Consider the following 12,015-nt stretch of genomic DNA (forward strand, 5'->3'; position numbering starts at 1 on the left):
ATCCATTTTACAAGAATCATACAATCATAGAATCATAAAGGTTGGAAAAGACCTCCAAGATCACCTGGTCCAACCATCACCCTACCAACAATATCACCTACTAAACCATGTCCCTATGTTCCAGGTCCAACCTTTCCTTGAACACGCCCAGGGATGGAGATACCACCCCTTCCTAGGCAACACGTTCCAATGCCTGACTACTCTTTCTGAGAATAAGTATCTCCTAATTTCCAACCTAAACCTCCCCTGGTGCAACTTGAGGCCTCTAGTCCTATCTGCATCTAGTCTAGTTATCTGTGAGAAGAGGCTGGCCCCAAGCTCCCCACACCTTCCGTTCAGGTGTGAGACTTCAGCAATGAGACTCCAGAATCCAGACTAAACAACCCCAGTTCCGTCAGCTGCTCCTCACAGGACTTGCGTTCCAGGCCCTTCACCAGGTTCATAGCCCTTCTCCAGACATGCTCCAGGGCCTTGATGTCCTTCTTGTACAGAGGGGCCCAAAGCTGAACACAGTACTCGAGGTGAGGTGTCACCAGAGCAGAGTACAGGGGGATGATCACCTCCCTGGCCCTGCTGGCTACACTATTCCTGATACAAGCTGTTGGCCTTCATTGGCCATCTTCTTTCCTTCTGTTCCTTTTATCTGTGTAAAAGTTGGACAACTACCTAGATATTCTTAGCAAATTCCACAGGGTAGCTTGTTTATCAAATGGCAGTTTGTGGAACATCAGTTTTAAAGTGCAGCTAAAGGTAAACATTTGAATACTGACATGTACTTCGAAGAATCTACTTAACATTCAACATGTACAGAGGACATTAAGAAAAAGCACTGTCATTTCCAAAACTTGAAAAGAGATAATGTAAATTAATTGGGAGTCTGCATATAGTAAGTGGATGAATCAAAATATTCTTATTTGAGTATTGGGAATTATTAAGACTACAAATGAGAAGAAAGGCAGATCTGTCGGCAATAAATCTAATAAATTAGATTTATTAGAAGTTGCCTCTCCATTTTATACTTACAATTCTCTCAGGTGAATAGATCTAATTCTCTAAAGAGAATTGTAAGTATAAAATGCAGAGGCAACTTCTTGTTCAGTAAACATGAACAACAGATTTTGGCAAAAAAAAAAAAAAAAAGTACAGAATTAGTTAAGATGCATTCCTTTGTCATCCACGAGTCTTTACATGTGGTCTATGGCGATAACCTCAGTCTAATACACAACTTTAGCAATGAAACCCTATAATTCCAGACATCAGGGTAGCACTCAGAACACCTCTACTATGCATCTAAAAGTGCCTTGTGAGCTCTAGCCACAGAAGAGTAAATCAAAACACCCTCGCTGCACTGCCCAGCCCAGCAGATGCTGATATTCACTATGTGCCTCCAAGTTTGGACATTTGGATCACAAGCCTCCATAGCCACGTGAGCTTAAGCATCAGTACCTACTCCAAAAAAATGTTGGTCTTAAAAAGTATATATACCAATACAATTCAACATCTAGGGTTGTGGGAACCCTGTCCAGGACCTCAGTATAGGGCATGACACATTCCATGAGAGCCCTGTGCGCCAGACCTTATCAGGTCCAAGCCAAAGCATATCAAGCACAGTAATTGTTCTTCAAAATTCTTCTTGTATCTTACATTTCCTATTGGCTGTCTTTATTAGTTATTGGAGCACTGAATTGCCCTTCTGTTGAGCCTACTGATAAAGGGAGTTTAGGTATTTAACATCAGCTTTTTCAGTCACTTTTGGAGCTAGTCTCCAACAGTTCTGGCATGTCAATGCACTGGCTGAGTACCAAAGGCAAGGAACCAGCATCTTTCCTGTAGCCTATAAAATATAACCTGGAAATACTGTATTCAAGAATCCTATCTAGCTACACATGACAGTGAACAACGTGGTGTTAAGTCTTGACTGTAGAAAGGAAAGATGCATTGATATAAAAAGTTTCTTAAAATAGCAGTAGCTCTACGGTACAGTAATAACTACAGAAAAGTGATATTCTCTTTTGAGAACATTTTTGCAACCTGCAGGGAAACTATAAAAATCTTCATTATAACAGAGTACTCCTTACTGAGACAGATTCTGTACAGAGGAAAAAAAAAAATCTGAGGTCAACACTATTACACCTCTGTGGAATTTATTTTAACAGCTCAGATCATAGAGAAAATCCAGATTCAATCTGCCTTCTCTAGTACAAATTGGCACACTTCTTATTGAAAGAAAAATGGAAGCTTCCATTGTAAGGAATAAAAAATAAATCACAAAGCAACGTCAAACCAATATAAAGAACTCAGAAGTTTTTGGTAAAGGTCAGCTGTGCTCACGTTTCATTCATGTCTCTTTATTATTGTTGTATTGCTTCCCACTTGGAAAACAAACAAACAAACAAAACCCACCAAACACAAACAAAACAAAACCAACAATTAATGGATGCCATTTTTATAGCATGCATGCTCTACAGGGGAAACCATCCACATATGTCTTTTGAAGGGACTGATGACTATTTTCAAGAAGATTCTAAATGAGAACAGACACAGAAATCATGGGAGAAGCAAAACATCACTGGGGAAAAATAACCTACTAGGCTAGTTTTGCACTGAAGTGGAGAAACTACAAATAAGAACAAAAAGATTAATTGTAAGTAATGACAAATGAAGGAAAAAGGCCTTATTAGACTACTTTTTTTTTTTTAAGTGTCATCAAGCTATAGATTTCTACAGTCATATTCTGAAGAAAACAGCAGTGTTATATAGATTTGATGTAATACTTGAGAAGATAGAGTATTGCATAATTATGCAGGCATGCAAAACTCAAGATTTTTCCTGACTTAGTGAAGCTTTCAGATTATTTAAGATTCTCAGATATGTAATAACTTCAGCCAATATTATTCATTTACTGAAGTTATTTTCGTGCTCTCTTTTTCAAGAAACATGGCCCAAACTATACGCAATAACTGGGTGAATAAATAGACACAGCAAAACCCAATATGACGTATAAAATTAGTAAGCTGATATTATTATTATTTTTTTTATTGCCTGTATTCAGGCAATCATTTACATGATGTTTTTATCAAACCAATTTTCAGTCCACAAAACCTCCCTCAGTAACATAAACATCTGCAAACATCTGAATCAGAAGGACTACTAAGAGACCAGATATAATAAATAAATAAATAAATAAATTACTATTCCATAAGAAGCTTGTTCTTCATAGAGATAAGAAATGCCTTCCTACTTATTTACCTTGCTGAAATTTGTGTGGAGTAGATTCTTTTGTACTGCACAGGCAGAGGAAGGCATTGGTACAAATGATATTGGCATGCATAGTGGCTTACATTCCAAAGTGCAAATTCAGGTAAACATCTGGCAAACATTAAATTGCCTTTTTTAAGAAATTCAGCTGTCCTAATGTCATGTCATTGATAGCACAGATAAATACCTCAGTTGCAGACTTGAACAGTTAATTGTGAAAACTTTAGTATTTTTCCTTTGACACCGAGAGACTTAAAACAGAATCAGGACTTAAAATCTCATGTGAACAGTATCAATGGTGTAATGTCTATTGAAAGATCTACTGAATCTAAGCAATGCCAAAGGACTTTAATCCTTTTTTTTTTTTTTTTAAATTACATTTATCTACAATTCTGAGGACTGTAATTACTGATTAATAAATTCAAGACAGTTCAGAAGAGATTTTCATATATATTATTTTTAAAAAAGACAAAAAATATTCTTTTAAAATTTGTATTCTTAAATCTAGCATGTAAGTAGGTGAGATGAAGTTGACAAGGTGTGTACATCTGCTGGTTCTTGTAACATAACCTTTGTAGTTAATTCTCTAAAAGGCTAGATGAAGAGCAAATAAAAATTCATACATTTTAATCCTTACCACCTACTGAGCAAAGATTTTTAGCAACAAATACTGAGAACATTTTACCACCTGGATGACTGTCAAAGAACAAAACGACCGAGTTAAAATCCCATCCTGCATAGAGTAGAAACTAATTTGAACTAATGCTACCAGAGAATACAAAATTGGTATTAAAGTGCAGAATAGATCAAAGAGCACTCCTTTATCTTTATTTTTAAAAAAGGGGGTTAGCAGTAGACCTTGTACTGCTACATTAGACTTTTTAATTACATTACAATAAACACATTTTCAGAATGCCTATCCCCTTCCCAAATCTTGCTGTATCAAGACAAGAAATACAGAACTTTATAGGATGTATATACATTGCTGCTGACAATATTCTTAGCATTTCAACTGTTCATGCAAAGACTTGATTTATTTATACATCCTTTTTGTCAACTAACTGCAAATTCTTTCTAACAGGTATTTCATTAAGCTGATAGCAAATACTAATTTAGGCAGTCTGGAAATTGAAAACTATTTGTATGTGAAAGTAAATTACATTTTAAAGGCCAAGTAAGTAATGATTTAATGCATTCTTCTCTTTTTACTATTTATTTAATGACTCTGGCCATCAATAAATGCTCAAATGCAGAATATCATCCTTCCTCCACTACAAACATGTATACTCACCCACTGAGGAAAAAAAAAAAAAAAGAAAAAAAATCTTTTTTCTATCAGGCAATCCTTTGTGAAAAAGATAAGTAACATTGTGACATCAAAACAATAGAGAAAACCTAAGTAGATCTGGGAAAGGTCAATTGTGCTCAAATGTTTCACTCACATCTCCATATCGCTTTTCTCCACTTAAGGAAAGCAATTAGTAGATGTTATTTTATAGCTAATTCTAAAGGGACAGTATGCTAGCTGTGGTTATTAAAGTGGTTATAATCTTCAGTAAGGGTCCGAATATGCTTATGTAAATCGATGGAGGCAATAAATAAATAAATAAAAATAAAACCAAACAAGATCTTCAACCTTTGAACTGGGCTTTATTAGTTCTGCAGAAATTAAAGCCATAATTTGCCATTCTCTGAATGACCACACTGTATTGCACATAAACCGGTTAGTGGAAATTCTCATCTAATTAGAAAATATGCTGAAGTAAGCACTCGCTATGCAACACAAAACAAATATTGATCACAATTGTCAAATCTGTTGCAATACCTAACCACAATGTTCTATGATTTAACTTTGTATAATTACTTTCACAAAAACCTGTCATCAAATATAGGTCCTCCTCTTATTTATTCCTGTGTTAGAAGAAAATGTCCACATAAAGCTTCTGTTCAGATTTTATTTCTGATGTGTTGTGTTGATATAAAGGTTTGAAGCTCAGCCAATTATTCTAGCATTTTCTTCTAGATAGTGAAAGTGGATAAAATGTCCATAAAATCTTGCAAAAATGCCATTACAAGGGTATCATAAATGTAACATTTCTGGGACAGTTTTGGGATTTACACCTTGTGCTGTCCTTTCACAGGAGCAAACATGCACACAACCACTGTAATAACCTCTTGAAATCAGATAATATTCCAACAGCTCAGTCTCACTGACAGAAGGGGCCTGGGTATAAGCCAAGAGGCCCAGGTGCACTGTGTCATGCCAGTATTTAATGCAGCCTAATATCAGATAGATGCTAGTGAGAGAAAATACTCAGAATAAAGTACAGATAATAGCACGGACAACCACTCATTGCTAAATTACTTCTGCTCATCGTGCTGTGAGCTTTGTATTAAATTTTTTCGTCAAGTGGCAGGAATCATAGGGAGAAGTGGCTCGAAACTCCCTTCTAGTAACCCTGGATAAGGATCTATAATATTAGGCTTTCATATGGTAATGGCAAATGATGCCCCTCTTTGAAAAATTTCAGTCTGTAAATGAAAGTCCTAATCAGATTGTTGTTGCTGAGAACCAGGAGGTGGGGAATGATGCTTTTCTTTCCCCTCCCCCCATTAGCAAATTTAGCAAACTTGACAAGATGGGTTAAGTCTTTGAGAATTTATCTTACATGAATTTCCAACAAAGCCCTTGGGTTGTTTTATAAAACTGGAAGGTAGCGGTTTAATAAAAGCTGCACCACCTGAGGCATTTTCATTAAAGGCTCTCTCTAGACAACATCACAATGTTTGCATTATCCTTCTGTGGTCCCAAGAGAATACAAGCACTACCTTTTCAGCAAAAGTTGATATTGTGTGTGAAGGCATGAGAGAAGATTATTAGATTTTGCTTCTACTCACAAAGTAACTGCTTGCAAGAATGCAGTGGTCGGGATTAAAATTCATCGATCTGTGTCCACCACTTGCATGGTAAATTGTTTTTAGAGGAAAAAATAAGTTCTGAAGGTTTTAATATTTAGTCATGGGAATGATGATTTTAATCCTAACCACACATTATTCTCAATGACTGTACTATTTATGTTATCTGGGCTCTTAAATAATGACAGTAATTAGCCGATTAGGACACTACAGAAAACAGGTGCAAGGCTGTGGAGTGGAAGCATCAGTGTACAGTATTAAGGAACTATGGTGTTTAAAATGATTAATCTGTTCAGTGTGTTTAACAACAGGAAACACAAATCACTGAATTCTGAAATATAATGTTATCTCTGTGGAAAAATTTCACACATACACAGAATGCATATTTAGAAAGGTTCAGTGATGTTTTCACCCATTTCAGTGGACTCACCATCTGTGTAGACTTCTCTGCGCAGATGTCCTGGCTGGTGCTTTTGCTTTTTGGCAGGTCGGACCTTCTGTATTACAACAGCACTCATGTTGCTGTCAGTAGACACAGGGCTGGTTGGTCTAGGACAGTGTGATGCATGAAAATGTCTACGGCCTGAAAATTGTTACAGAACAATAGCTATTATTTTTCTCATGCAAAATAAAACATTTCATGTTTTCTCTTTTTTTTTTTTTCACAAGAACTATATAGCTACATGGCACTTAAAATCATAGAACACTGTTAGTACCGTCATCCTTACAGTAATCAGTTTTTGAGTGAGACATAACTAAACAGAAACATTTGCTATCCTGTTAACAGGCAGGCTGGCTTAGTTTCACAGAAATTATCCAACTGGTTTGTAGTGGTAGCTCTTGCTCCAGGAGTCCAAGATTCATACACAGCCAGGCTTCCAGCCCAGCAGGCTTCTATAAGCAACAAAATGTTTCACTCTCAAAACGGGTTTCACCTCCCCTGGCTTGGAAACTGCAAGTTATTGAGTCTCTAGCAGGCTTTAGTTACAGATGCCCCCAGCATTGCTTTGAGTGAGTTACTAAGAATGCATCAGGGATATATGACTATCACAGTTTATTTGCAGTTAAGAAGTGTCACATTTTTAGGATGTGCAGTCAGGTACAGATAATATCAATACAAAAAAGTCACTGTATAGCATGAATTTGACTCTTAAAAGACCTTTTCTAAATATGTAAACGTACACACACACATATATTAATATGAATGTATATGTAGAAAATGGATGAAATCCTGGCCCCATGGGTATGAATGGGAGTTTTGCCACCTACTTCAATTGGCCAGGATTTCATCCAGAATTACTAAATTACCTCCCCTCTCACTCCTCATGATGAGCAGCTGTGTGGAAATGAAACAAAGGACTGTTAACTCAGAGAGGATATGAGAAATGAGAGAGGAATGTTGCAAATCCATGGAGTCAGTGTGGACACAGTTGTGACAGCATCCCTCTCCTCTAGGTTTGGCAGTTTAATAGGATTGGCAAAATAGTCACAGATCTGTTTGAAACAAGCATTATATACTGTGGTATTCTTGTTTCTTAGACAAAGAATAACAATAACTATCAGGCCTAGTCAGGTTACTGATTACCAGTGTACAGCCAGTATTACAAGTAATCAGTATGTTTTAAAGCATAAATATTTCAAATATTGCATTTCATATCTCCAGCAGTGATTTGGGATAAAAAAAGAAGAAACATGCATATGTCCTTGCTATATATTCATAATCTATCATCTAAACTATAACTAATAACAGCTGTTAAATTAAGAAATCAACACAAACACAGTTCATCTCAATAATACAGCAATAAAAGCTTGAGTAGCATTCCCCAAAAGATAATAATGAAATATGAAATGGAAAACACAAACTTTTTTTTTTTTCCCCAAAATACAGAGGAAATAAGACACTGAAGGTTTAATATTTATATGGACATTTCAATACAGAGGGATTAAACCTCTCATGAAGCGAGTCTGGGAGCCTTACACCGGATAGAATTTTGTATTTATTTTTCCCTTAACAAAAACAATCCTTGTTAGAAAAGAACTGACTGGACACTTTTCTAAAAGAGTAAGGGAACACACAGTTAAAATGAAAGTGTCAAATTTTTTAAACTATCAGTAACCTTTTTTTTCCACAATTAATTGTCATAGGAAGTATTTGAATCTAAAATGTGCCAGTAATTTTAAAAAACAGTCATGCAGGCAGTGAGCTTGCAGAAAAAAATATCATAACAAAATTTCTCATATTTATCCTTATCACAATCTCCTACTAAGTAGTTTTATATAAAACAGTGGTTTCCAAACTTTGCTCCACAGCTTTGTAAGATATGCACAGCTAGGCAAGACTATGCTAGGCTCATTCAATTCTGGCTGGAAATCCACAAGCAGTGTTGAGGTTTGGCCAATGAAACCAAAAAAAATAGGAACTACTTATGTAGAACAATATAGAGCAGCAATTTATTTGAACCGTTTCAACAGAAGTCCTATTCTGCCTCTTCCAGTAGGGCGGAATTGACACCTCTTCCCCCCCGCCCCCCCTCCTAAATTTCTAAATGTGTCAAGAACAAAAGGAATTCAGGAAGTGGTTCAGGAAGTGGTTGTGGATAAGTACATGTGATAATGGACTTTTTTTTTTTTTCTTTTTTCGTTCTCATATCAAATACAGGAAAGACTCACCTCCTGCAGCATCCTGCATTTGACGTCTGGCTACTTTCAGGCCAGCATATTCTGCAGCTGCTGCAACAGCCTGTGCAAAATCTGCATCAGTAAAAAATGATCCATCTGAAGAGCTAACACTAGACCGCCCACTTGAGATATTATCTTCTTCAGAAGCTGAACCCCAGCCATTGATCATGGACCCTGTTACAGAGCTCTCCAAATCCCCAACACTTGAGGCAGGTGTCTGCTCAAGGCCACGCAAAAGGAGTCTCCTGTTCTGCATCTTGGCAACCTCTATATCTGCCTCATCTTCTTCCTCTTCTGGTGCATCAGTATCCATATCAGAGACCAAGGGTCCTGAGATATATCCATAGGTATGTGGTGGAGAGATGGGCCTTGGAGGGGGTGGAGGACTCACAGGCTGACGTCTGCATAAAAATACAAGAATAAGAAGAACTGAAGTCATATAACGTAAGTGGCATGTAACATAAAGGGAAAATAGAATCAATTGATGAAAATATACAGCACTGATTTTAATGGAAATCAGCTTATGTTGCATAAAGTTCCTCCTGTTTCCTAATGTAGCTCATGTACAGCTAGGGGAAGAGGTGGTTACTTGACTATTAAAAAAAAAAAAAGTGCACCCTTAAGAGTCTGAGGAAAGGATTTGTCTGTAGAAGCTCTAGAAGCTTGAAACTATCAATCTCAACAGATACCTCTATCCAGACAGATTGCTCAATAACATTATATTCCTTCCACCCATCCCAATGATTCAAGAAGATTTTAAAATTGGTATAGGTAGTAATATAAAAAAAGAATTATCTACTGCAATGTTAGGTTTTAAGGATACCAAATTGCATGTAGATGTATTGGTTAATTTATTTTGAGCTGAAATCATCAGTAATGATTGTATACAACTTAAAGAAGCAATGTATTAGATACCATTACATCAACATTCAGTTTATTTAAAACTTCTCTCTGAAGTCCCAGGTACTAACACTGTCAATAATTTATCTTTACAGAGCCAGAGGCATGGTCTTTAATTGCCCTTTGTCTCAAAGGAAGAAATACTTTCTGCACCAATAGATGGAATGTTGGTCTTGTTTACCAGGAAATTCCATTTCAGTTTGCTTTGCAGAATTTCCAAAGTAATATTGCTTTCTCAAAATTCTCTCTTATTATCTCATTGACAGGATGCCAACTTTAAATCTTTTCTTTTTGGCAGGGTGACTTCTTTCTTTTAATAAATGGGATACTTACTAATTTTGAAATGAAAATTTAGCAAGGTAAAACCTAATACTTTGTTGCATGAGCAAGCTGGAACCTCCCTGAACTGAATCATCTAGCCACTGTTTTGCATTTGCTATATGAAGCACTGAATGGAATGAAGACAAGGTCAGTTAGCAATATATACCAATAATCATTACACAAAATAAAAAAAGGACAGAAAGCCATTGCTACATGGGAAGCTCTAACTGCCTTTAACTAGAGACCTTGCCCAATAAAGTTTTACTGCCTTAATTTAATGCTTTTGTAACAACTGTCCTTGTAACTATTTGCCAGTCTTCCTGTTCTCTAGGTTTTGGTATTACGAGACAGGCAACTGATTACAAAATATGATCGGATTCTTGAAAATAGAGCTTGTGCCAACCTTTAAGAATAGATTAATAGAGAGCAGCTGTTCATGAGCATATAGAATTAACAATACTTGGTTCACTTTATCTGATGCAGTGGTTCTTGCTTTAATAGTGGCTATCTCACTAAGTCTTTAGGTTTTCTTCTACTTGACCATTTTTCCAAAGCATGAATTTCAGTTTGCTATATATTTTGCAAGCCAAGCAGACAGAGAAATATTACAGTACACAATCATCATCACCATCAGAATCATATTCCAGAAGCCTGGTTTTTATAAGAAAATAAGATTATCAGCAGGAGCACAAAGTAAAGCTAATAAAAACTACGGAAAATGGTATTTTAACCATTATTTTGACTACAAAACCACCATTTACCAATAAATAAATAAATAAATACTATACAATACATAGAGGTAACACTCAGTGCATTCTTAACTGGAAAGCATTGTCATATCATATTCAAAACAGAAACCTCCTTCCAGAATGGGCGACAGCTGTTGAGAACAGTACATTTAACTCCTATGTAGCCCTATTGTATGCCCAGGGTCATATCAACACCATTAAATGGAAAGGACAGTCACCCAAGACTTGCCAATTAAGTAGATAGAATTATGTGCATCTTTTTTTTTTTTTTTTTTTTTTTTTTTTTTTTAACTGATGAGATGGATATAGCAAAGAGAAAAGAAAGAACAGTTGGAAAAGTAAGAAAGATAAGAAAGCCAAATTTACTCACTAACAATTCTAAGACTTTCAGGCAAAAAAAAAATAGACAACCATTGTAGGTAAAAACAAAATAAAGACACATTTTATTTCCATCCACTTAATGATAAGTTACATGCCCTAGGAGCTTAAACTGCAACATCCTCCAAGATAAAACTTGACCTTCTTCCACTACTTTTGGTGATATTTATTGTGACTAGACTTCAGTCACTGTGGTGAGAGAACTTTTGGCTTTCTAGGTAATTGCTAGCTGGTTATGCATGTTTGCATACATCTGCTCCAATGCCTACTCCATTCTGTAGGTCAGTATGTCTTGCTTTCCAGAACATGGTATCTGAGGTTCTGGAAGGTCACTCACTTAGCATTTCAGTTTCCCATTAGTGTCTAGCCAGTATAACTTCTAAATAACCCTGAAAACAGATGTGCTTAAATTGAACACTTGTGTGCCCTTACATATTAGGGTCAATGAAAATTACAGAAAAATATTACTATCCACTAATAAAAAGAGTGATTGCAAAGACTCAGGAAGATGGAGGAAGAAACAGACACACAGTACAAGAATTGTTAGCATAAAGACTAAAGCAAAGCAAAACAAAACATAACATAACAAAGCAGACCAAGTAGAAGTAAGGAATAAAAGTAAAAGCAGTTATAAACCCTTTATAAGAAAGGTTAATAGCTACTTTTTACTTAAAAAAGACAAACAAAAATGAACCACCTTTTCCAAAAAACATTCTGGAAAATACATCTGCAAATGTCCAGTAAGCTAGTAAAATCGCAAGTTACAGAAAAAGTTCTGCTCAGGAAGATCAAATTCATTTCATCACAATAAGCC

At 36.0% G+C, this 12,015-nt stretch overlaps 1 protein-coding gene across 1 annotated transcript in view; it reads right to left on the minus strand.

Moving 5' to 3' along the window:
- The window catches only part of ROBO1 (roundabout guidance receptor 1), a gene marked incomplete at both ends in the record, with an annotated part of 540,132 nt that overhangs the window by 8,850 nt on the left and 519,267 nt on the right, over positions 1-12,015 (minus strand). The window contains 2 exons of the mRNA XM_084291939.1: positions 6,605-6,757; positions 8,845-9,254. Of these exons, the coding sequence (XP_084148065.1) occupies positions 6,605-6,757; positions 8,845-9,254 (563 nt within the window). The remainder of the gene's footprint in view (positions 1-6,604; positions 6,758-8,844; positions 9,255-12,015) is intronic.

The sequence above is a fragment of the Netta rufina genome (genome assembly GCF_964035555.1).
Source record: "Netta rufina genome assembly, chromosome: 1".
NCBI lineage: Eukaryota > Metazoa > Chordata > Aves > Anseriformes > Anatidae > Netta > Netta rufina.